General features: G+C 32.7%; 4 protein-coding genes across 10 annotated transcripts in view; 2 read left to right on the forward strand and 2 right to left on the reverse strand.

The window, feature by feature from the left end:
• Positions 1-1,970, forward strand: part of LOC112693925 (storkhead-box protein 1) — a 45,869-nt gene extending 43,899 nt beyond the window's left edge. For all 4 annotated transcript variants that reach the window (XM_025569197.1, XM_025569194.1, XM_025569195.1 and 1 more), the window contains one exon: positions 85-1,970. In XM_025569197.1, coding sequence (XP_025424982.1) covers positions 85-792 — 708 coding nt within the window. In that variant the 3' untranslated portion in view covers positions 793-1,970. The remainder of the gene's footprint in view (positions 1-84) is intronic.
• Positions 1,971-9,279: 7,309 nt separating this feature from the next.
• On the reverse strand, positions 9,280-10,195 carry LOC112693938 (uncharacterized protein DDB_G0283697-like). Its single transcript, XM_025569216.1, has 3 exons — positions 9,775-10,195; positions 9,474-9,678; positions 9,280-9,408 (listed from the first exon to the last, which is right to left on the reverse strand). The coding sequence occupies exons 1-3, from the start codon at positions 10,031-10,033 to the stop codon at positions 9,333-9,335; spliced, it is 540 nt and encodes a 179-aa protein (XP_025425001.1). The 5' UTR covers positions 10,034-10,195; the 3' UTR covers positions 9,280-9,332.
• Positions 10,196-11,345: 1,150 nt separating this feature from the next.
• LOC112693939 (biotin carboxylase 1) lies at positions 11,346-14,566 on the reverse strand. 2 transcript variants are annotated; one of them, XM_025569217.1, is made up of 12 exons: positions 14,290-14,300; positions 14,031-14,193; positions 13,736-13,953; positions 13,514-13,661; positions 13,168-13,401; positions 12,896-13,108; positions 12,544-12,837; positions 12,342-12,491; positions 12,128-12,281; positions 11,821-12,038; positions 11,562-11,753; positions 11,346-11,493 (listed from the first exon to the last, which is right to left on the reverse strand). In XM_025569217.1, exons 1-12 carry the CDS (start codon positions 14,298-14,300, stop codon positions 11,386-11,388), a joined length of 2,103 nt encoding a protein of 700 aa, XP_025425002.1. In that variant the 3' UTR covers positions 11,346-11,385. The 2 variants fall into 2 exon arrangements, with proteins under 2 accessions (XP_025425002.1, XP_025425003.1); XM_025569218.1 differs by lacking the exon at positions 14,290-14,300 and adding an exon at positions 14,399-14,566 and having other exon boundaries at positions 11,347-11,493.
• A 798-nt stretch (positions 14,567-15,364) lies between these two features.
• LOC112693928 (mediator of RNA polymerase II transcription subunit 14) lies at positions 15,365-22,921 on the forward strand. 3 transcript variants are annotated; one of them, XR_003149523.1, is made up of 2 exons: positions 15,365-15,808; positions 17,026-17,067. XR_003149523.1 is itself a non-coding variant. In XM_025569200.1 (2 exons), the coding sequence occupies exon 2, from the start codon at positions 18,071-18,073 to the stop codon at positions 22,784-22,786; it is 4,716 nt and encodes a 1,571-aa protein (XP_025424985.1). In that variant the 5' UTR covers positions 15,506-15,808; positions 18,036-18,070; the 3' UTR covers positions 22,787-22,921. The 3 variants fall into 3 exon arrangements, 2 of the variants coding, with proteins under 2 accessions (XP_025424985.1, XP_025424984.1); XM_025569200.1 differs by lacking the exon at positions 17,026-17,067 and adding an exon at positions 18,036-22,921 and having other exon boundaries at positions 15,506-15,808; XM_025569199.1 differs by lacking the exon at positions 15,365-15,808 and adding an exon at positions 18,036-22,921 and having other exon boundaries at positions 17,062-17,109.
• The last annotated feature ends 551 nt before the right edge of the window (positions 22,922-23,472 follow it).

A 23,472-nucleotide genomic window follows, 5' to 3' on the forward strand; every position in this document is an offset into this window, starting at 1 on the left:
CTTAGCGGTCGAACATTGCGTTTAGTATCGATCCAAAACGATTGATTTGTCGGTTTGTTTATTAATTTATTTGTATTGACGCAGGAAGAGGACGACTGGAAAGCCAAACAATGGCCGGCTGCGAGGTTGACGAGGAGCGCGACGTTGCCGAGGAAGTCGCGGACCGCGGCGCCAGTCGTGGCCACCGCGGGATCGTTGGCCTGCAGCAACGGCGGCGACGGTTGCGGAGGGACGGGAAGCGGGTGCCGCGCGGACAAGAGCAGCCCGGCCGTGAAGAAGGCGTACCCGTCGAGCGGGTCGTCCGGGTACAACTCTTTGCCCCGGATGAACGGTGGCGGTCGGAAGTCCGGCGGCGCGGGCGGTAGCAGCGTCAAGCACTCGCCGTCCGAACTGTCGTACAAGACGACCGCCACTGCTGCGGCGGCCGCGGCATCGAAACCGGATGCGGAGGACGCGCGCAAACCGGACTCGGCGGCGACCGCGACGAGCAACTTCGACTCGAGCTACAGCTGCGACGAGATATCCGTCAACGACTCCTCGATCACGTTGACCATCGTCTCGCCGCCGCAGACCAAAGCGAAGACGGCCGCGGACCTGCGCAGGGAGTACTTCCGGGGCCCGATCAAGTACGGTCCGGCGACCGGTAGTTGCGGCGGCGCGGGCAGAGAGCTCTCGCAACAGGAGCAGCAGCAGGAGCAGTACTTCAACCGCGGGGGCGGAAGCGTGCGCGAGAGACAACCCATCGCCGCGGGTCTGCACAAGTATTTCGACAACTCGTGTAAAATCAAATGACGACCCTGCCCGTCGCGCACCGTCCGTACGTCGTTTACGTGTAATACTTCCATCTTTCGCTGTGCACGTCCAACGTCTAACGCGTCCGCGGCCCCGTTATCGTTGTTTCCGTGCACCCCGGACCGGTGGCGCCGAAGTCCGTAGGTCGGATAAACGAATCCTCCGGACCGTCCGAAAACCGGTGACACCGACAAGGACGCGGTCGATAATGGAGATCCCGCCGGGATCCAACCGTCCTACGTAAACGCCGGTTTCGGCGCCCCCGGTCGCAATAATTCGCGTACGCATGTGTCGCAACGTCGGGTTTCGTTCGCGTTCGCACTTGCGGTGGCGCCGAACTATATTTCAAGAAGAGTGGTGGCATAAATTTTTTATAAATGCTAAAGTTTAGTATCATATATAATATGCCTGTGGACTTACTGTAAAAAACAGAATACCATATAACTTTACGCCACCGATACAAATTATGAACATGTATAAAAAAAAATCCCATAATTCATGGACACCCACCTCTTCAAACAAGAGACGCGGCCGCCACCCCTGAAAGGCAGGATCGGCGCCACCGCGTACTTACATACACGTCGTCACGTCCTGTGCTATTAACACGTTGCGTACGCGAATGTGATTGCCATACTAAGGGGTACCGTTATAAATATATATAATATTCACGCATACATATGTTTTGTACGTAATAACTGTGTACACGTTTATATAAAAATGAAAAAAAAAAACGTTTTTATTGTTTATAACATGATATATTATTTATATATATATATATATATTGTTAAAGGGATGCCATAACATTTTTATTTATACATTTATTATACGCACACTAATCAAATAGAACTATACGCGTTATTGTAATAACTATATTATATTACCTATAAGCTATGTCTTAATATGTATAATAATAATATTAATAATAATAATAATAGTTAATAATAATAATAGTATAAGTACACTTTTCGACGTGATCGTCCGTCGTCTACGTAGAATATGTGGACAGTGAACGTTTTATTTTTTGTGACAAAAATAAAATGTAATATTTACTGCAACCTGCTGCAGTTGAAGGATGTGACGATGCGAGAAGTTTTGTAGACTACCCGAATTCGTGTAATCTGCACTTGTTAGACATAGTAAATAATTTATAACTGAATAAAAACATACTTAATATTCTATACTCGTAATAATATTCTATAACGCGTTCGTGCATGCGACAAAATACCTATCGTCCCACGCGACATCTCTGATGTTCTCGTGTGGAATTTTATAATATACGCTACGTGTTAAATTGCACACGAGCGACATGATGTTTTTCCTGTAGATGGGTTTTGTATTTTCCCCCGTCTTCAACGCTCGTAAGTCTACTCTAAACACGTTGAAACGTGCATTTTGTGGATTATAAATTACGATAACAATAGTGGGCTCCGTTTTACCGACCTTGTGGATTCTAAGGTTAGAGATTATACTCACAGATAAAACAATATGTGGTTAATACTCGAAAGAATCCATGTCTTATTTTTCGGATTGTTTCTTGTTCCTGTAAACGTCCTGAATTAATTTATCAAAAATTATGGTTTTTCCGATTTCTTCATCACTTTTTTTTTTTTTATTTATGTTAGAAAATTATTGTATATTAATTAATATTTTTATTATTACAAAAAGGAACAGCTATATTATTGGTATCACGTTTTTAGTCTTATAGACAGTACTGAAACATTTCGGAGAAGAAGTTTGTTAACACACAACGAAATGGACATCAATAAAATGTACAAATATTTTTTGTTTTTCAGAAAATAAATTATACCTTTAATAATAACGAATGTTACTAATACGAAATACTATTACAGGGCGAGTGTTATTTTTTAATCGTCACGGTACACTCTTAAGTGGCTAAATGTACTAAATATGTCAACTAAAACAAAAACCCGAAAGAGAAGAAGTCGAACACGAACATTTCCTCGCCTGACCATGTCTTGCACACAGTACTCCGTTAATTTTTTGAGATAAATGTTCAGTTGTATCGTTTTTTTAAAAAAATTTCAAATTGAAAAAGTGAAAAGTTTGACACGAAAACTCGTTGTTTTTAGAACACACAAGCCTCGTAGAATGTAGGACGAAGCATTTACGTGAGTGTTATCTCCAAAATTGAATGAACAAATCGTAAACAAAAGTTAAGAGTGAACTCGTCGACAACGGGTTTTCTTCAGCTTCTATCACCGATTCGGTACAGCTGTGCGACATTATCGTAATGTATCGCGTTGTGTTATAATTAGGCATCGGGACTTCTAGGAATTTGCATGTTTTTAAATAATCATCAAAAACATAGCTATGTAATTATGAATTCGTTTCATTGTTCGTTGTTTAAGATATAGATAACCCTGGGCCTCCACACGAGTTATCTCAGTGAGGCCCAGTAATCTATAAAAAAGATTTTAAATAATAATAATAATAATAATACAAGTTTATACTTAAAATTTATAGTTGCATATTATTCATATTTAAACATTTTTAATTTATATGCGCATATTTGACTATTTTTTATTTTATAAGTGCATATTTGACAATTATTTATATGAAAGAGTAAGTTTTTTAATTTAATAAAAAAAAAAAATTATGGATTTATTTCTTCAACTATCACACGACTAGAAACCCAAGGTGTGGCACTAACTAAATCCATTAAAATAATTAAAACTACAAAATAATACATACATTCTGAAAAAAATGAAGGATCTGCACAAACTAGAGTAATTTATGACAAAATTAAAAAAGTTTTGGAGAAAAATGTTGGATTTGATCAACTAGAAAAAATATTGAACATTTTAAATGAACAAAATGAATCTATAGACCGTTGCCTGTAGATATTAGTAGTAGTGACCTACCATTTTTTAAATTTGCACCTATAAATTCTTTAGACGTGGAACGTTACTTATTACGTTAATTATTTTTAAATGCATATTTTAAGGTTTTTAAGGGCGTGAAGTCCCTAGGCCTAGTTATAATGTTTTTGATCACCCTGAGACATTCGTCGAAATTGATAAGTCTCGCGCGGTCGACCAAACGTTTCCGTTAGAACAGGGGTGTCCAACCTTTAGCGAAGACTGGGCCACATCATATCAGTAGAAGTTGTTGTGGGCTACATACTTGTTTTTAATAATAATACATTCAAATTTAATAGTTAAATTATCTTCTATAATACAACAATACATTTTCTTATAATTTAACAATAGTAAATAAAAAGCCGAAATATTTTTACAAGTATTAATATTTAATTATAATAACACGGAAAAATATATTAATTTATATTAAAAAAATAAAATAAAACTAATGGGAAATTTGCAGTTGCTTTTTTTGTGAAAGTAACGAATCAATAACCGGATCGATTGAAGTTGAGGCAATCCTTAAACAACTTTCAAGGTGCTTGTGTGATATAGTGGACCGATTCTTACTCTTTGTGTTTTTCATTCTTGAAAACAATTGTTCGCGAATGTATGTAATGCCGAAAAGCGAGAACATGAATAAGGCATGTTTCTTTGGGTAGATATAATTTATAAAAATATAATAAAGATGACCGATTACATTTTTCTTCGAGTTGAATATCCGACGTGTGCGTCGGCCAGCAAATAAATAATTATTATATAAATATATCATATTTAATAATATACATATTATATATATATATATATATATATAATAAAATCATATACAATTAATTGGTGGTTTTTAAATTGAAGTGAAGGCCGCATCAAAATTTACCGCGGGCCGAGGGTTGGACACCCCTGCGTTAAAACAATAACACACCTATTGCCGTTAGTATTATTATTGTTCGAGATGCAGGCTCGGCTCAATGGGTAGGAGAAATAGGCCCACGCCTAGGGCGGCATTTTTCCTGGACAATTTTTATGTATAAGAAAAAATATTTGATAAAATATGTACACGTAAGGGGCGGCAAAAACTAAATTTCGCCTACGTTTGTTTAAACACTTGAGCCGGGCCTGCCGAGATGGGTAAATCATTATCGATGCGCGCACCCTCCGCCGTCCGGTGACATTCACGCGGCTGCAGGACGTCGTAATGGGCAACGGTATCGTTGAAACGGAACCGCTGCCGCGTCTCGGACCGCTACACGCGCGTATACGTGCACGCAAGTTGTGGCGCCAGGGCCGTCCCAAGGTTTTTCGGGGGCAAATTAATTTGGGGGCCCTTTGACCGTAATAATAAGATATGATAAACAAAATACTCACTGAGAATAACAAAATTCTCGCGAACGTATTTCTCCGAACCTTAACCAATCAAACCCGTTTGAATGCATTACATACCCGCATAACAGAATTGAATATTGTTCACTATTTAACCGCTCAATGTAATCGGACAAGTCACTACACGCGCGCGACTTTGATCGCCGACACGCAGCGTGTAATAGAGACTTGATCATTAATCATTAGATACGTGAAGACGTTACGAGGGCCCCGTAAAAAATATCCCGACAACTGGGCTCGGGGCAAAACGGCCCTGTGCGGCGCGGTGCGTATACTCAGTGGCGAAACTTCATAACGCGCCCTTATGCATTATCAGTTTGAAATCATCGTGCTTATTAGGTGTTGTCTGCCGACGATTGCTTTGATCGATATGAAGGGTGTTAAAGATTTGGTAAACAAAATGTACAGGACATTGTTAGCATTGAACGCGAGATATTCATTTTCGCGGTGTTCCAGTAATCGCGGCCGGAGCGCGGGCACCTGCCGCCGCGCCCTAGCTACGGTCCCGCCGTACGTTCACGCGGAGCAAATCGATATCCGTACGACGAACACGTGCCCGGTGATCCCGCTGTTGCGGTGACGGTCACTGGGCGCCGTGCCGGGCGAGACCTTGCGCGACTCGCACGCAGCGGCGTATACAAGGGGGGGACGTGGGGGTCGAATCCCCCACCCCCTGTTAGCTTTTTATTATTTAATTATTTTTTGTTTTTCCTTATATTATATAGTTATGCACTATAAAAAAATATTTTGTGATGTGAATCTATCGAGCTATTGAATTTTGACAATTTAGTCGACACTGAAAACCATTATAATTTTATTTTCGTTTACTCATAGCAAAGTAACGTTTATTTGGTACACTGGTCGAAATGCCAATGACGACTATGATTATACTTTATTATAGCTTATCTGATAATTTATAGAGACAATACTACGTACATAACAGTATGTATGTAACCTGGGCTTTAAAATATTATCGGATACTATCGTTGTTATGAGAAAATAGAATGAGATCATGATCGTTACGGGTTTAGTTCACCGCGTATACATAGTACATTCTATTTGTTTATCTGAAACCTAAAAAAAAAAAAAAAAGAAATTCACGGGATAATTGATAATTTATTGAACCTATCGTGGATTCGCGGAGAAACATAGTTCATAATTGTACCCACATTTACAAAAATAGCAGTGCCGTCAGACGTCAGATCGTTCCTATTGTTAAATGTTTTACTGTCTAAAATTTTTTAAAAAACTATAAAATAGTAAAAGAAATTCGAGGGGATGGGAGATTTTTTCAATTTTTCCATCCCATTTGGTCGTGTCTCGTTTTCTTTTTTTTTTGATCCCTCCCTCCCCCCTTTCAGAGATCATGTCCGCGCCGCTGCTCGCACGTTAACAAAACCGTGCGGATAAAGCGGTGCGCGCGCAACCCACGACCCGCCGGTCGAGTCGCGGAGATCGTTCTTAACACGTTGACTGCCATGTCTATTTCAGTGTATTATCGTTTGGGGCCACGATATTTTTTTACGTCTTTTAACTTATTTCTATTATGATTATTAGTCATAAATCTATCCTAAAACCATTTTATGTGTTAATTCACCTGTAGAGTGTGAGGGGTTATAATGTCCCTCAGTAGCGAAAAATATGTGAATCACATATTTCTTGCTTTTGAAGGATATTTTGATCCCTTAACTAAATTAAAGATACAAATCACAAAAATCTTGTTTATTCAACCAATATCAAAGCAAAATATAAATAATACAATAGTTACCTATAACAAAATAAATAAATTAAATTTTATAAATTTGTAAAACATAATAAAATAATCAGCCCCTTTTTTAATAATAATAATAATAATAATAATAATAAAATAATAATAATGTACATAATAGTAGTGATAATATAAAAAGGAACTATTTATGTTTTATTTTTAAGTCTAAACAATTAAAAATTTAAAGTTTATAATTAACATTTAATGATTAATTAGAAATAACCTCCTGTAATTTATTTATTATTTATAACTTTATAAGAAATGCAAATATTCAAATGCTAAATGGAGCGTTTTGTTCTGTAGATAACAGAGAATCTGATAGTTCGCTATTTTGATGGTTACTGAGGGACTATTTTATCCCATGAGTTGACAAAGACAACACAGCCTTGAGAGACAAATTAACCCCTCATGGTCCACTTCAAAATTCTACCGAGGGCAGAAATGACCCTCATGGCAGTCAACGTGTTAAAGCGCGCAAGGTCGTCGCCACCGCGCACGTCCCAACCGTTCGGCAGTGCGACTCGATACGGTACGCGTTGCGCGGCGAAAACGTAATGACAATAACGCGTACGCCGTATCGTGACAATCGTGCACAGGTTATATATTTGCACGACGGTCGCATGTCATTGTCGCGGGCGACGGAGGGCACTAACTCCTTGACGGCAGGTCCGGAGCCGAGTATCGTATTGTGTAATGGAAATCATTTGTCTGCGAAACATCGAACGCAATAATGATTGGTTTTTTTTTTCTTCTGCTTCCGAACAGCATCCTTGATCGCGAACGCGTTGGTATTATTACCGTACCCCTCAGATGTCCACCTGCGGGTGCCCTTGGAAGTTCACGTGCGCGATATTGTTATAACGATTGCTTGACGACGACCAGTACTGGTTCGATTTGTTGTTCAACGTTTGCAGGTTTTTTAAACAAGAAATATTTCAAAACAATACCGTAACATTTGCACATCATAAGGTCGTCGACGATTTTTATTTTGTAATAAAGGCATGGTTAAATGTAATCTAAAAGAAAAAAAAAAAATTAAAAGATCACCAAAAGTGTGAATCGAATCATTTATTTGCTGTACAATATTAACAATATCGTGTTGTGTTCAACAGTATGTGAATTATATATGAAAAAATTAAAAAGTTGAACTGTACCAGATTAAAACATTGTCATAAACGATTTTGAATCAATAATGTCAATCATTTGATGATAGGATTTAGCGCGAGAGTAATATAATCAATCAAATTGAAAAAATCAAATCTTAATAACGTTGGTGGTCACGAATTATCATACATCGCATTAGTAATTTATTTTTAGAATAAACACATTCAATATACAAGTTAAAATATAGCATTGCAGGCAATCGAGTAACTAATGTAATACAATTTAAAAAAAATGAAATCAATTTAAAATTCAATCAAGCTAAAATTTAAGATTGTGAGCAATTCCCTTTGAATGTAATTTCTTTGTATTGACTAATGTATTGTGATTAGTTATTGTTGGGATTAGTTTCTAAACATTATTACTATAACAATATAATAATATATTTTTTTACCTACACTTAACAATTATTAATATAAAAAACATTAATATTTACAGAAAATATATTAAATATTAAAAAATATTTTCATGGGAGATATTTTTACCTGGAACCTTGTCTACACCATGATGTAATAATATACAATATTTACTGAACATCAAAGTATAAATTCACATTTAAAAATGTATAATAATATAGAAGTCAGTGTCCACAAGATATGAAATAGACTTCGATCACATAGAAAATAATAATTAGTATAGTTAAAGTTAACAAATACAAAATAAAAGGTTTCACCAACAGTTTAATTAAGGATTGAAACTACGTTCGAACAATTTAAATATCTATGTAATATAATATAAAAATTATAATTAAATAAACTCGATTACCGGTTACATTTTTTTGAAATGTTACAGTGTATTACATTATGGTGTAGATCAGTGACGGCTACAGTAAATTTATCATGTGTATCCAAATTACTAAAATCTGTGGACAACCGCTGATCAACAAAAGTCATTTTTTTTTTTTTAATGTACAAGAACGATTATTTTTATAAAATTCTGTATATGAATTATGTACACGGCCATTCGAACATAGTGCAAGCACCTACCCAACACCCAAAATCATGTCTATCCGTCGATACACTTGAGGTATAGGATAGCCGCCACTGGTGTAAATATTATTGAGGATAATTTTAAGTATAAAAAACTATAGAATAATAATTTTCACTATGTATTCAAATTTAAGGTTTTTCTAAAATTCTCAATACCATCTGTTACAACTAGATCATGCAGTAAATACTATAATCCACACATGTATTAAATTTCATAGTGAACTACAACAGTTCAATTTTAATTGTTTTAACAATTGTTTTAGGAGTTTATTCATAAAATTTGTAATAATCAAAATCAATGACAAAAAAATTCAATAGATCAACAAATATACTTCAATTGAAATATAAAATAAAAAAAATGCCTTAAAGTACAGTGTTTTGAGCAAGTTTCTTTGATTGTATTTTAATTATTTTTGAAAATGATGCTAAGTCTTTAGCCCTGAAAACAAAACACACACAGATCAAGTTAAGGTCAGCGAGTTGAATATTATAAATATCACTTACAGTAAGGCATTTTGTTTTTTCTGGAATCCTCTTCGGTGTTTCTTGGGAGGCACATTGCTTGTTTCGTTTGTATTTCCAACAGGCCAATTCAATACCTTCTGATTGCTCATGTCCACTTCGTTGTCGTTATCACTACCGTCAATGTCGTCATCTTTATCGGACTTTTTCTTCTTCTTTTTCAAACCCTTCTGGGTCTTCTCAAGCCCTGGACAGGTAAGGAATATGAATGAACAAACGAAAAACGACGGTACGTACCGCAGTGTGGAAACGAGAAAGCGGTTGAAATGTTTTCTCTACTCACTTTTTAACAGAAACGCGTGTTTCAAGAAACGTTTCGCGTCTTTTTTCAACTTCAACGATTCGCCACCGCCACTGGACTTGACACTTTTCATCACGGAACACACGCTCATCTTGTCATCGTTTTTCTTCAAGCTCAACAGCTCTTCGGCCAGTTCCAAATAATCGGTCTGCTGCGACTGTTTCGTTACCTGTTCACCACCGTCGTTCTGGTCGGCGTTCGCTTTGGCCAATTTTTTCTTGTACCGTCGCACTTTTCCCATCGCACAGACGCACTTCCAACGGTACACTCACGACAGACGGCGACGAAAACACGTCACGTTGAGCTGATGCACGTTTATGCACGAGACTCACCATTGACTTAACCGGAAACTCGGAACGTTAAAAACGATCTGTGAAATAACTGTACACAACAAAATAACGTTATCATTCAAACATAACACCCTCAAGTGTTAGTCGGATGATAACGCCGCTTCAGTTGTTATCTATCGGAAACGGACCGCGGGTTGTTTGTCCACATTCAAATTTCGTTTGCTTCACTAATACACCATACGGGTCTGCAGTAGCTAATAAATTGTAGTTTCAATGAACCGAAATACTTTTGTAATCTTACTAGTGTTTTAGTTCCATTGAAATGCTGCTGATACCAATTGGAAATTAAATTGTTGAGCCTTTAACTATATAATTTGAGCCATTTTATCATCTGAAAACTGTATACTCTTCAATCAACGGAAAAAAACTGTTATGTACACTTTATTTATGAATATCTATTTATCTTTATAACTGATATGAGCAGTGATGGGTATTTGGTCACGTTTATAGATTTTAAAACATAATTGTTTAAGAATGAAGTCCAAAGAGAAACTAAGAACCAAGTGGGATTGATTACAACATAAAAAGGTATAGCCACTTCTAATAATAACCTAATTTAAACAAGTTAGCAACATATAAAAATATAAGTAATTTTAATTTAAGTATACATTACATCAATATTGCACCAAATATTCAGTATATTAAGTACAGTAAAATAGATATCAATATAGATTTACTTCCTTAAAAATAAATAATTAATTAATACTTAGTTTATAAAAATAAATGTATTATAAATTTTGTACTAACAAATTATGATTACAAAGAAAGGAAACATAAAAGATTAATTTTAAGTCTTCTTAAAAGGAAGTTATAACATAGATTAAAATTAAAATAAATGTCAATTATTAATTTCTGAAAAACTTATTTATGAACTTAAAATGCCTAAATAACAAGTGGACTGTATAAAACTTAATCCAATTTTATCTAATTTGTAATGTGAATATATGATAACAATAATTTATTTTGTTCTCCAGCTATAATATATATATATATACATGTTGTTAGAGATTCATAATAATACATACCTCTATGCTAATAAAATAGGGCCTAATTAACATATAAAACATTTGAGAATTATAAACTATTAAGTCAATTATAATAATAATTGTCACTAGAGCTTTAAATTTAATTTACATTTCATAAAAACTGTATTCGAAGAAATCATTTATTAATTATAAATATTTTATTAGAAAAAAAATAATAATAATTTAAAAATATAAAATACACAAATGTATATTGAAAATCAATTTTTAGGTGTAATTTTTACTAACAATTCGTCCTTTCTAACGCTATCTCCTTCTTTACGTAAGATTTTTTCAATTTTTCCATCAATCTGAGCTTTGACAACATACTGAAATAATTGTCCAATAAATGAATATGTATACTTCAACACATTGTGTTTACATAACTTATACTTACTTCCATTTTCATGGCTGTTAAAACAACTATTGGATCCCCGTTATTAACATTATCACCAAGACTTACATTTATTCTTTCTATTGTGGCTTGAGTGGGTGCTATAATAGTTTCATTACTTACTGTGTTTTGTTCATCACTATCCATAGTTTTTTCATCAAAAGGTAAAATAACAGTAAACTCGTTTTGTTCATCCTAAAAAAAAAAAATTGTTTTCAGTAGGTATTTAATTAAAAAAAAAAAAAAATGATCACAGTAATACCTTATTAAACAAATGTATTGAGTTTTCTAAAAAAGCAGCATTAGATTTATACAATGTACCATCAACTTCACAAATTAGATGGAATTTGTTAGGTCGTGATGGATCTAAACTACCATTAACATTTGACTCAATATCAACATCTTTATTCTTAAAATTTATTTTGAATTTACTGTTATTCGATCCTACTTCATAATACTCTATGCTAACATCGTAAAATTCTAAAATATAATTATTATTATACTATTTATAATATAATTCTGAATAAAACAAAAATGTAATGATAAATTATAATGATTGTGCAATTTACCTCCACTCAGATTATGTTTAAGTTTAATTTTTCTCACAAAATTGTGATTTACTCGAAAGCCAGTTTGAGTAGTAAATGGTGAATATGGATCTTTGGTAAAAACATTTTTACTAATAGTGTAATTCTCTTCGTGTAATATTAAAGCAATAATTGCCTATAACAATGAAATGGTATTAGACTGTTTATAATAACAATAATATTCCAATATAATTACCTGCGAAATTAATTCTGGTTTAGGAAGGTTTTTTGCCAGAAGAAAACTTTTATGTTCTTCTATAAATCCTGTATGAACATTGCCTTTTAATAGTTCAGGATGTTTACACAGTGACATTAAAAATTGAACATTTGTAGACAAACCTGCAATCTTTAAATATTATTACACAAAAATATTGTAGAATATTTATAATATTTCTTACATTAAATGCAGCCAAATTATTCTTTAATTTAGCAAATGCATCTGATCGAGTTTCACTCCATACTACTAATTTAGCTATCATAGGATCATAATGTACAGAAACATCATCTCCTTCTCGTACTCCAGTTTCAACACGCACTTCATCTGAAGTTAACGGACAGTCTAAATATTTTAAATTTCCAGCAGCTGGTAAGAAATTATTAAAAGGCTCTTCAGCATAAATTCGTGCTTGAATAGAATGGCCCTTGAATTTGATTTGATTCTGTTTTAATGGTAATTCTTCACCTTCAGCTACCTGTAATATTAATATTCATTACTATTATCATATATATTACCATATTTATTTAATGTACTTTAATTTGCCAATCTACTAAATCAACACCAGTAATCATTTCAGTAACAGGATGTTCTACTTGTAACCTAGTGTTCATTTCCATAAAATAAAACATATTGGTGACATTATCAAATATGAACTCTACGGTACCGGCCCCTTCGTAACCAACAGCTTTTGCTGCACGAACAGCAGTTTCTCCAAGATGTTGTCTTATGGTCTCACTTAATCTGGGCTAAGATCATAATATAAATTAAGAGCCAATCAACAACAGAATGACTTGATAAATCTTACAGCAGGTGCTTCTTCCAGGACTTTTTGGTGACGCCTTTGTACACTGCAATCTCGTTCAAATAAGTAGACACAATTATTATACTTATCAGCAAACACCTGGACTTCTACATGTCTAGGCTGTTGTATGTATTTTTCAATTAAAACTGAATCATCACCAAATGAACTTAAAGATTCTCTTTTAGCTGACATAAGGTTTTCAAAAAATTCTGATTCTTTTAATACAATTTTCATACCCTAAAATTAAAAAAAAAAAATTGCCAATAATAATGTTTTATGGAAACAATAAATTAAATTAATTTAATAAATTAATCATTAAATGCATTACAATTTTAAAATTTAACTTTACCTTACCCCCTCCACCTTTAATGGCTTTTATCATAACAGGATAACCAATTTTATTAGCTTGATTTTTTAAAAAATCTGGATTTTGTTCTATCCCGTGATATCCTTCTATTACAGGTACACCAGCTTTAGACATGATTTCTTTTGATGTACTATCATTAATTAAAAAATCATTTTTATTTAAAGATGCTACATATAAATACCATGGGATGCATACACTTAATACCTTTTTATTCCCATACTTTCAATAGCATGTGAAGGTGGGCCTATAAAAATTAAATTGTTACTGTGACAATATTGAGCAAATGACGCATTTTCTGAGAGAAAACCATAGCCAGGATGTATGGCTTGACTATTAGTTTTAATTGCAGCAGTGACAATACGTTCTTTAAGCAAGTAACTATGTGCACTTGGTGCTGTACCAACACATACAGCTTGATCAGCCTATGAAACATAATATTTTCAAGTATTTAAATATCGTAATATATTAAATAAATAAAATAATAAAGAGCATATTTTACCATAGCCACATGCATGGAATCTTTGTCGACATTGCTGTACACAGCAACGGTTTCGATTTGCAGACGACGTGCTGTTCTTATGATTCGACATGCTATCTCTCCTCGATTGGCAATCAATAACTTGGTGATACGTTTTGTTGATCTATTTTGAATACTTCTCGCACTGTAAAATAATACAAAGCCATTTTAAGTAATTTAAATGGAAAAATTATAGATATACATTAAATGAACAGCATAAATAATATATGATATACTCGACCTCAAGTGCATTTTTATGTATAAATAAAAAAAAAAAATTGTGCTACAGTATATTTATAAATATTATACAATAAATGAAAAATTTTTCAATGTTTAGTAAATTCCTGTACCTTGTTAAAAATACTCAATAATAAATAATTAACTTTTGGAATTAACATACACTCAATTATTTGTTAACACACATGTAATAATTAATAATCAACAATAGTAAAATGAAATAATGAACCACATTTTTTAATGAATTACGAATTAATGACTGTAATGTACAGTCTTTACTATAGGCAGGTGAAACATATAATTATTCTTATCTTATCTCATTTCACGTGTTCACTTAATCTGTAGTTTAATGAACTTTTGTTGTACAGCAGACAAAGCGTGGCACGAAACGTAACGTTTCATTAAACGGCATGAACTATATTTCTATGTTATATAGGTCGATATGCTGACGTTAAAGATCTAGATGCATAGTATTATTATTAATTATTCTAATAATATCGTGTAAAGAAATAAAGAGAAACATAGTTCATTATTTTAAACGCAAGTACTATTATTGTTATTATTAGTATTCCACGGTGTACAGCTATGGTTACCGCAGTCGATCATTTTTGTTTAATTTGATTATAATCAAACATGAAAATAATTGAAACACTATCCGAAACGTATTCGTGTAGTACTTACTGAAAATCATCGTTGAAATATTTATTTTTTGTTTACAGCTTATAGTAGGTTGAAAAGTTATATTTACATGAATACAATTATGGCGTAAGATTTTAAATACTGTATTGTTCAAATGAATTACTGCGATCGGTAAGTTTGAAATAGCTGAAGAATAGGTTTTTATTTGTACTTGAAGGAAAACATTTAAAAAACATGAGGAAAGAGATAAGGAAAAAAATACAAGTAGTGTGACGTGAAAATTAAAATACAAAATAAGTTTCAATGTGTGTTATATAATTTTTAAATAACAAATTTGTAAATCTCGTGATCGATGTTGAGAGCAACAAAAAATGAAAAATTCAACAGATTTGAAATCGAGCGGGCTTGGCGATGTAATCGACGGTGGATCAAAACAACGATAACCCCGGGGAGAGCGCAACCGTAATGGTCGCACCGTTTTGCCGTGTCGACTACTTTGCCGACTGTTACCAGTTACCATGAATGTGGTGTGTCCAATTTTTGTTTACTATCTGTCGTCGAGTGTTGATTGTTTGATACCAGTATACACTATCGTGTTCACTTCTTACCGTCACTGACCGCGTTTCTCCTGTCCGTCCGATGGTGATGTTCAGAATTACTTGTGAGTTTTGACAGTATTGGGATTTGATTAGTTTTTCTTTCTAGTATTACTTGTTTACATTGACATACTCATCTAAGTACTTCCAATGTGTATATTACGATCGTTAAAAACATTAAATTGACTTACAGCCGTCGGTCTTGGTATGAGTTTAAACCAGAGACAACATTAAATAAATCGGAAGTCTTGTAAACGTAAGACATTTTCCACTTACCAGCTTTATGTTGTGAGTACATAAATATTAAAACTTTGATGTTTCGTTAGCACTATATTAATACGTTTTTGGAAACTATAATTCATTCATATATCCTATTTGCATTTTAGGTCTCTTATTTTGAAATTGAATTAGTTCAATTTCTTATTTATCTTTTGACATAAACTTTAGACATTTTGTATACGTTTTAATTTTTAAACTGTGTTAAAGTTTTAATTTTCTTGGGAAACATTGTTTAATAACTATCTGGGTTTTGTGTGATAAAAAAATAGTTAGGCCAGAAATTAAAATTAATCTTAAATATTCCAATTAATTTTAAATTAATGGAACAATTATAATTGTGTAAAGAAAAATTTGATACTAAAAATTAAATGTAAATCTATATATTTTGTATTTGCATTTTAAATCCCAATAAGCAGGTATTTTAAAAACATCTTGATTTAGTTTTACAAAAAAAAAAAAAAGAAGAAAGTTAAATAAGTGAATCAGAAATTTCTTCCTTCTATGAGTAAGACATTTGATACAGATTGTAAATTATAACTTCTTGATCGTTCTACTTTTGTTTAATAATAGCATAAAATATATTTTATTAGTTATGGGTTTAGGTTTGTCTTTATATATATATATATTTCAAATTTCTAAATTTGTTTTATTAATACATCTTTTTATATATTATTAACTCACTTATTTTAATAGGTAGTAGATCTAAGTATTTTCATTTGCGTTGATTCAAAATAATTTATACTATCACTCAATGATAATCATTGTATTTATCAGCATGGTTAAAATGTACACCGATACATTATCCTGCATAATATATGTTATTATATTCTTCTATAATATACAGTTTTATTATATAATAACTAGACTGTAAGACTAGAATTTAATCTTGGTGATATTTTTTTTTTTTCATTAGGTTCATACAAGAAATAAGTAAAAAATAGAATCCAACATAAAATAAATATGTATAAGCAATGGCTTGTTGTTTTATAAAATGTAATTAATTTTTACAAAGATTTCTGTTATTCCTTCAGATAGCTATAAAACACAATTGCTAGTTTGTCTAAATTTAAAATACTAACAGTTAAAAATTAATTTAACCTGTTTAGAGATTAGTACAACTTAGTAGTTATAGAAAATTATTATAAATTTTATATTTTAATGTATTTTATTTCTTTGAAAATCTGTTACTACAATAAATAAGTATTAATTTTAATTATTTCTTTCAGGTACACTATATTTATAAATTTAGTAAAATGATCAAGATTTTCTTTGGAAATTAAATAATGCAAGTACAAATATTATTTTAACAGGTAAATAAAATAAAATATTTTTTATATCATATGAAATATTTAAAAGTAATTATCATTTTACCTAATAGTCATGAGTGTTAGAAATTATAGTTTTATGATTACTACTGATTTTGGCTTAAATCATCATAGCCTGGTTATAAAAATAAAAAGAATTGTAATACATAAAAATTATATTCTATGATAGATTAAGCCAAAACCAATACTTATAGTAATACATATAGTTTAGGATACTAGAATATTATGATTTATATTTCAATTTATTTACATTTATGTTTTATTTATAGAGTATTAAACCTATATCATATATAGTTATAAATAAAAAACATGGCACATTACAATTATAATTTGTTTTACAATTTTAATAAAAAATGATTTGTTCCATTTTTCATGATTCTAAGTTTGATAATTTCAAAATAAGTCTTTACTAAGGTTTATAACTTATTTTTAAATAAATTATATTACAAGAGTGGCCATCATGAATAGATTCGCAGGCCATACAAATAAATAAAATAATATCAAGAGCCAAAATGTTTATAGATACATATTATATAATTTGATATATTTTTTTATACATTTATACCTTAAAAATTTAAATTCATAATAATAAAAATGTAATAAGTAAATTTTAATTTTATAAATAAAATGCAAATCGCATCTGACCATGAAAAGAGCCACATGTGGCTTGCAAGCCGCAAGTTGGCCACCCTTGTTATATTATATATACAATATTTAAAATCATGTTCTTTTAGTCATTAATTTGGGTGAATATATTTTTTAATTTTAAATAATGATAATAATGTTATTACTTTTAGTTGATATCTATAATCCTAAAATAATAATAATGCAATTCTATAATTATTAATTATTAATTGAGATTTAAGTATAACTTATTAATTGAAAATATTTTATTTTAACATTTTTTTCAGATAAATTGTGAGTTATTTTCCTCTTGAATTTTACCATGTCTCCAACACCTTTGGAAGGCAATCAGCCCAACATGAGTAATGGATTACCTCCAGATGGATCTCTTTCTTTATCTGTTCTAATTGACTTTATTGTACAGCGTACTTATCATGAGCTTACAGTTCTTGCTGAACTGTTACCTCGTAAACCTGATATGGAACGAAAAATTGAAATTTATAAATTTGCCAATCGAACAAGACAGCTTTTTGTACGTTTATTAGCCCTTGTTAAATGGGCTAATAGTGCTTCAAAAGTAGATAAATCTACTCAAATAATGGGATTCCTTGATAAACAGTCATTGCTGTTTATAGATACTGCTGATATGTTAGCTCGTGTTGCTCGTGAAACTGTTGTATCTGCACGATTGCCCAATTTTCATATTCCATCTGCAGTTGAAGTATTAACTACTGGTACTTTTTCACGATTACCAGCATGTATTCGAGAACGTATTGTTCCTCCAGATAAAATTACTTCAGCGGAAAAACGTGAAACTTTACTTCAACTTAATAGAGTTATTCAACACAGATTGGTTTGTAGTAATCTTATTAGTGAAATGAGTTGCAAAAAAGTAGCTAATGGTCGAGTGACATTTCGAGTGGAAAATGAGTTTCAAGTATCATTAACTTTAATGGGAGACAATCCAAATATACCTTGGAGACTATTGGACATTGAAATATTAGTTGAAGACAAAGAAACTGGAGAAGGAAAACCCTTAGTACATTCACGTCAGGTGCAATACATACATCAAGTTGTTCAAGCAAGATTGTTAGAATGTTGTAGTGCAGGAGGTGAACCATTAACTCAAGTGTACATGATTTTGCATTATTTTTGTCAATCTTTACAATTGGAAGTATTATTTTCACAAACTAGAGCTTTATATAAAGATAGACTCGAAGGGCATATACATATAACAGAATATACTGCTGGCAAATGTTTAGTAATTTCTTATTGGAGAGAACTTTCACGCAGTGTATCTGAACAATTTGGATATTCATTGACAATATATGTAGATGACAAAGAACCTAATAAACCTTTAGGTGTTTTACATTCACCATCTCTTGGAACAAAAGATGCAGAAATAACTGAAAAGTCAATCGGTACGGATTCATTATCTATGGAAAGATTATTAGTACACACAATTCATGTGCGTACAAAAATTCGTCTTTCTGAGCTTAAAGTGGAGTTAGAAAATTTGTTAAAAGATGTTGAATGTACTTTGCAAGGATCTCCTGCAATTTTATCTGTTGCAATACTTAACCCATGTTTACGCGCTGAACAGTTATTAATAACAGTTGACACACATACTGGTATGCTTCAATGTCATGTTCCTGAATTCAACCCACCCAGCATGGTAGTATTACAACAAGCTTTGAATAACGAACATAGCAAAGTACCTTTACTTATAAGTGATTTAAGATTTTGGATAACTCAACGTCGGTGTGAGACAACTTTACAACATCTTCCTGGAACAGCATATGAAAGATTACCATTATTACATCATGCAGATCATCCTATGTCAAAAATAAGTCGCCATCGTATGTATATAAAACTTCATAAAATTTCAAATATGATATTGATAGTAGAGTTTGCTGAAAATGAAAAATCACCTTGTAGAATTGAATATAAATTTTATTTGGCTAATGTAAAGAAATCTTCAATTGAAGATAATCCCAATGATGAATCTATTGAAGTAGATATACCAAAAATGTATTTAAAGGTTTTGACTCTATTAACAATTGAAAAGTTTGTTGCTACACATGGTCCATTTACATCTGTTATTGAGGAAGATCAAGAAAAAATTGATCCAAATAGTCGTAAAAGAGTAATTGTACGTCCAGATAAGCCTAGGAAACAACTGAAACACCCCGCTTACTTTATACCAGAACTTGCACATATTGTAGCTTTATGTGATGAACGATTGCCGTTTACTGTACTAGCTCAAGAACTAACAAAATGTGGTATCAGCAACCAAGGGGTTCAAGTTGAAGCAAATGCTACAACTTTCGTCTTAAAAATTTTATCATTACCACCTCCATATGGTATTGAAGCAACAAATCCAAAATGGATATCATTATGTAAACGAGTTTTGTCTATATCTATTAGAGTCTATGGAAAAGGTACAACTAGATGTTGGACTACTGAATATGTATTTTATGGAAGTCCCTTACCTAGTAGACATAGTCGAGAACAAGGAGCTCGTAGACCAGTTTACATTAATTATGATGTTAGTGTTGCTGAAAATATGTCAAAAACAGTAGAGACTATTTTAAACGATTGGGCCCAAATTGTACATCTATACTTTTTAGTGGAAGATCTTTCGCCTTATTTACAATCTGAGAAAAATAATCTAGCATCAATGATAAGTATAAAAAGTTATAACTATTTGAAATTAGTTATAGGATATGGTACACATAGACGTTCAACAGCTACTATTCAATGGAATTCTTCTAATAGTAAATTTAATATAGTATTCGGATCACTTAACAGCAGTATTAACCCACATAATTTAATTAAAGAACAATTTGAAGGTTATTTGAACAGCAATAAAAAATTATCCTTGCTTATACATGAAATGCTTGATACACTAAATCCACTTAGTGCAATTTGCAAGTTACCCTCAATACCACAACTTTGTGTGTTACAAGTCAGACCACAAGTACCAGTTATTACATTCGGAGTAGTTGCAAATTCAACAAATTTACTTAAAGTTATTTATGAAGGTCAATATTGTTTAGAAATCACATTACGATGGGGAAATTTAGTTAGCATTAGAGATGGAGCTTATAGTAGATATGATAGAACGTCTGTAATTTCAGAATATACACCGACACCAGGATTAAAAGCATTTTTATCTAAGTATGTAGATGAGACAAATGTATTTAGACGACGATCTCAGTCTGAAGATGATAATCCCCCTTCACCAATCACTATGGATAATGTAGAGAGTAACTTTTTAAGTGGTTCATCGCATAGAGGTCCTCAATCACCTGCACAAGGTCTAAGGTTTCATTCTGCTGGTAATACAACACCAGGAAGTAATCCACATACACCTGCAAGTCCGCATCCTGCAGTTGGTGTATCAAGTATGTCTCAAAATCCTCAACAGCAGTTTAACAATAGTCCAGTGACTACATTTAATTTGGCATCTCCTCCATCATTACCATCAAATATCAATCCCTCCCCTTCAATGTTACCACATCCTTCACCAGGTTCAAGTTTATTGGCTAGTTCTCCATCTAATCCTATGCATGTACCTAGTCCTGCAGGAATGTTACCAAACTCATCACCAGGCCCAGGTTCAGGATTTGGTTTGAGTTCAAGCACTCACCCACCTGAAGTGAGTCCATTTCCATCTCAAAGTATGACATCACCTGCTGCATCTAATTGGCCTGGTTCTCCAGGATTACCTCGACTATCTCCAGCCAGGGCTCAAGGACAATCGCCGGCTGGTCATTCTTTACAAAGTCCTGACCATAAGAGTGGTTATGGTCATACATCTAGGGTACTTCCTCAAAAATCTTGGGCTGGAGCAGTGCCTACCATTATTACACATGAAGCATTAAATGCTTTATGTACACCAACTGCTCACCCACAAGGTCTGCCTGCTCCCAAACAGTGTCCTTTGGAAAGGTTTTTAGGTTGCGTTTACATGAGAAGAAATCTTCAAAGATTTGTTCAAACTGAAGAAAATTTGATTGCTCTAAGTTCCTCTGAGCCAGGTGTTGTAAACTTTAAAGTTGAAACACTGCAATGCCGAGCTTTTATAAACATGCAACATTTTCAGTCATTACATTTAAAAATATCTTGTATTCCAGAGCCAAAAGATCCATGGAATGTCGAGGAGTTAAATATTTTAGAAAAATTTTTTGAAACTAAAGTAGCAATACCACCATGTAAGCCAAACACATTGCTTGGTTTTACTAGGATGTTGAACTGCCCATATACAGTACTTAAGGACTTTATACAAATAATGAAATTAGAAATGATTCCTGGACTTATTCAACAACAACAAATGAAATGGACAGTTCAATGGTGTCTTAGAATACCACCATCAGCTACTCCAATTGTGCCTGTTGGCAAAGAAGCTCTTTTAATTTGTAGGAATAAAATTTTATTCTTTTTACAAATCACTAGAATTGGAATTACATACAATAGTAATGAAGTGCCTTCTTTAGTTCTTCCCCTAGTTTATGATACTGCTACTAATCTAACACAATTGGCCGAAAAAAGAGATGCTGGTCCAGCATCAGCAATATCTGCAGCCAGTCTACATATGAAAAGATTTGCTGAATTTGCCCTCAATCATAATGAGTGTTCTATATTTCCAGCAATTCGAGATTTAATGTCAAATTTTGTACTCCCTTCTGAACCACAACCACAAATGTCGCCTGCATCAATGAACATGCACCCACAAATGAATACTGGTGGACCAGTTCCTTCCCCATTAATGGGACAACACATGATGAATCAGAATCCTGGAATGGTCGGACAAAATCCTAATATGGTTGGTCCAAATCCTAATATGGTAGGTTCAAATTCTAATATGGTTGGACCAAATCCTAACATGGTTGGACAGAACCCTAATATGGTTGGACAAAATCCCAATATGGTTGGACAAAATCCAAACATGGTTGGACCGGGATGTAACAATTATGGTGGTGTACCAATGTCAGCTATGGGACCTCAACATGGTATGATGCCTAATCATCAGTGACATAAAGCTTATTATTCAACGTAAACAAACTAGTTTAAGTAAATGTTATTTTACATTTCTTTTTATGTACATTTATAAAAAGCAATGTAATATTGGTGATTATTGTGTATTTGTATTATAACATATTGTATCTAATTGTTTAATATTCTTAAATTACTTGATTTGTACCCGATTAAATTTATTTTTCAAATAGTATTCTAATTATTTTTACTTTTGTATGACAACATTTATTGTTACTATTTAAAAATTAAACATCAAGTTAAATTTTCCATCAAAATTAAATTATGTAATTATTGTACAGCTTTAATTATTACATAAGGTGTATTTGTATATATCCATTTATGTATTTGTTAATATTTATTATTATAATTTTATCTTCTTAGTTTTAATTATGTGATAAGAGTTCTATCTAAATTATAGTAAATTCATTTTTTGTATTCCAATCTAATTTCTATAATGGGTATTACAATTATGCAGTTAAATTGAACTCTTATTCTATTATTAGTATGGAAATCTTACAATACTTGTCTTGAAAATGTCAGGTTATTTTTTCATTTTAACCAATTGAACCCCATTGTATTGGTTAGGCTGGTTTAGCTTATATTTCTTAGTGATTTATATTAAAGCTAGAGTCTTGAGATACCGTATGCAGTGCTAATTGTTAACTGCGTCTAACTAACTGCTGC

Source organism: Sipha flava, unplaced genomic scaffold (genome assembly GCF_003268045.1).
Source record: "Sipha flava isolate LNK unplaced genomic scaffold, YSA_version1 120_pilon_pilon, whole genome shotgun sequence".
In the NCBI taxonomy this organism is placed as follows: domain Eukaryota; kingdom Metazoa; phylum Arthropoda; class Insecta; order Hemiptera; family Aphididae; genus Sipha; species Sipha flava.

What these genes read in the sequence shown, in the direction of transcription:
- LOC112693938 (XM_025569216.1), bottom strand. Translation starts at nt 10,033, where the DNA reads ATGGGAAAAGTGCGACGGTACAAGAAAAAATTGGCCAAAGCGAACGCC. An exon ending in ACACGCGTTTCTGTTAAAAA is followed by an intron (nt 9,679 to 9,774) that starts GTGAGTAGAGAA and finishes TTACCTGTCCAG; the next exon opens with GGCTTGAGAAGACCCAGAAG. An exon ending in AAAAAACAAAATGCCTTACT is followed by an intron (nt 9,409 to 9,473) that starts GTAAGTGATATT and finishes TTTTGTTTTCAG; the next exon opens with GGCTAAAGACTTAGCATCAT.
- LOC112693939 (XM_025569217.1), bottom strand. An exon ending in GAAAGTATGGGAATAAAAAG is followed by an intron (nt 13,662 to 13,735) that starts GTATTAAGTGTA and finishes AATTAATGATAG; the next exon opens with TACATCAAAAGAAATCATGT. An exon ending in TAGTAGATTGGCAAATTAAA is followed by an intron (nt 12,838 to 12,895) that starts GTACATTAAATA and finishes TTAATATTACAG; the next exon opens with GTAGCTGAAGGTGAAGAATT.
- LOC112693928 (XM_025569200.1), top strand. Translation starts at nt 18,071, where the DNA reads ATGTCTCCAACACCTTTGGAAGGCAATCAGCCCAACATGAGTAATGGA.